The 2,073-nt window shown below is 46.9% G+C and overlaps 1 protein-coding gene across 1 annotated transcript; it reads left to right on the top strand.

Annotated features, from left to right (window-relative positions):
• The first annotated feature begins 9 nt into the window (after positions 1-9).
• On the top strand, positions 10-1,823 carry LOC119665375. The gene is made up of 2 exons (XM_038074615.1): positions 10-1,671; positions 1,736-1,823. Exon 1 carries the CDS (start codon positions 212-214, stop codon positions 1,514-1,516), a length of 1,305 nt encoding a protein of 434 aa, XP_037930543.1. The 5' UTR covers positions 10-211; the 3' UTR covers positions 1,517-1,671; positions 1,736-1,823.
• The last annotated feature ends 250 nt before the right edge of the window (positions 1,824-2,073 follow it).

Below are 2,073 nucleotides of genomic sequence, written 5' to 3'. Positions count from 1 at the left end.
CTATGGATCTAGAGAGGAAAACTCGATAAAACCCGTAATCTCCGGTGTTATTCGACCCGTGCCGATGAGATGAATGGCACTACGTTAGTGTGTCTCTAAACGGAGACCTCCGGATATCTGGCGCCCTCCGGTTGTAACTTAGCCTTGTCCGGGTATAGCGGATCTCTGCCCGGATCGACTCTCCTTTCTCCGCAACTCGTGGGTTTAAAATATGAACCAAAACAATAAAAATTTACAAAAATCAAGCTCGGTTAAACCAAGCTCTTCTGGAACGGCTAGTTCCAAGGTACCTACCGCAACTTCTAGCGGTAATAACAGGGTACCTCCTAATAAACCAGGAATCTCCACGCGTTCTGGCCCTTCTGCATGGTCGGGCTCTCCATCCAGGAGAATTTATAAAGAACGGCGAGCGGCGACTAGGCTGCTCGAGAGATATGGTAATGTCTCGGTTACGTCCGAGTCTCTTAAGGCTAGATTAGCCTGGGCCAAACGGGTCCTTGATACTTCTAAGGAAGTCAAAAAGGAACCTGTACCGAAGCGCCAGCGCTCATTAGATGAGTCAGCTTCGAAGCCAGATGCCAAAAAGGCAAAATTTCGTGGCAACGCCACCACTACTAAGTCCTTTAGCGACACGCTGAAGGGCTCCATCATAATGGCGGTCATTGATGAAAATGATCCAGATGGCACTATTAATCCTGAAAAATGGGATCAAATTGAGCGAAAGCTCCTTGACTTGTTCATCGAAGTTCTTAAGGAATTTCCAGGTACAATTCCCAAATGTCGCGACGGTGGATGGTTTCAGGGCCATGTGAAACTAGTCGCCTGCGTTGATCAGCGTTCTGTTGATCTCTTTCGCATTGCCATCTCCAGAATGGGTGAGGTCTGGCCAGGCGCAAAGCTTAAAGTCGTTGCCAAGGAACAAATTCCTGGCCGACCTAGGGCGCGTTCCTGGATTCCAGCCGAACCATCCGACCCTCAGCGGATTCTGGAGCTAATTCGGGTGGGAAACCCTGATCTAAATACGTCCACGTGGAAGGTCACTAAGCTGGAAGAAGCCAAAGGCAAGTTTAGGTCGGTCAGTTTTGTGATCGACAAAGCCTCTCTGGCCATTTTGGCGCGATCTGGTGGCGTTTTAAATTACGGTTTTTTCCCCATAACTATGAGGGTCTACAAAAAAGATGAGGAGCAATCCTCGTCTGATGTACGGGAATCAGCGGCAATTTCTCAACACACTGCTGATCCCTTGTCGAAAGTGGGCAACATTAAGCCTGCTTCAATGACCGAAGTGGGTCCGGTTATTCCATCTGAAGACTCACCTGTGTGCATGGACATTTCAATGTCTGCTCCTTCGCCAGCTCACTCAATTACATCAGAGGAGAGCATAGGCATGCGCTATCTTTTCGATGAAGAGGAACTCCTAATGAGTAATGACTCTGAGGAGGATAGTGCTTTTGATGTCACTGTGGTGGAGAAAAATGGATCCACACATACTGAAGATGCGGGTACAGCAAATTAACCTGCATCATAGCAAGGCTGCATCCGCCAGTCTACTGCAACGCCTCAGCAACAACGAGGCTGATATGGTCCTGATACAAGAACCATGGATTTATAAGGATCTTGTATGCGGAATCAGGGCTAATAACTACAACCTATTTTATGCGGTAAATAAGGGTAAGCCTAGGTCCTGCATAGTGGTTAATAAAAAATTTAATGCTCTCTTACTTTCGCAATATAGTGATGGTGACCAAACCGCAGTAAGTATCGAGGGCTCCTGGGGCCAAATATGGGCAGTATCTGCATATCTGGCACATGACCATGCCACAATACCATCGAATGTCCTGATACAGCTAACAAGCAGCGCCAGGAGACTCGGGGTAGAGCTTCTAATAGGTTGCGATGCCAACGCTCATCATGAGGTTTGGGGCAGCTCAAATACTAATGAAAGAGGTGAGTTACTTTTTGATTTTGTATTTAGTAACAATCTGTTCATCTGCAATGATGGCAATATGCCAACTTTTATTACTAAAAACAGGCAGGAAGTGTTAGATGTCACTCTTGCTACTGCTAGGCTTC

The sequence above is a fragment of the Teleopsis dalmanni genome, unplaced genomic scaffold (genome assembly GCF_002237135.1).
Source record: "Teleopsis dalmanni isolate 2A unplaced genomic scaffold, ASM223713v2 unscaffolded_contig_4821, whole genome shotgun sequence".
Classification (NCBI taxonomy): domain Eukaryota; kingdom Metazoa; phylum Arthropoda; class Insecta; order Diptera; family Diopsidae; genus Teleopsis; species Teleopsis dalmanni.
Note: the sequence above shows the minus strand (reverse complement) of the source record. Positions and strands in the feature narration are given on the sequence as shown.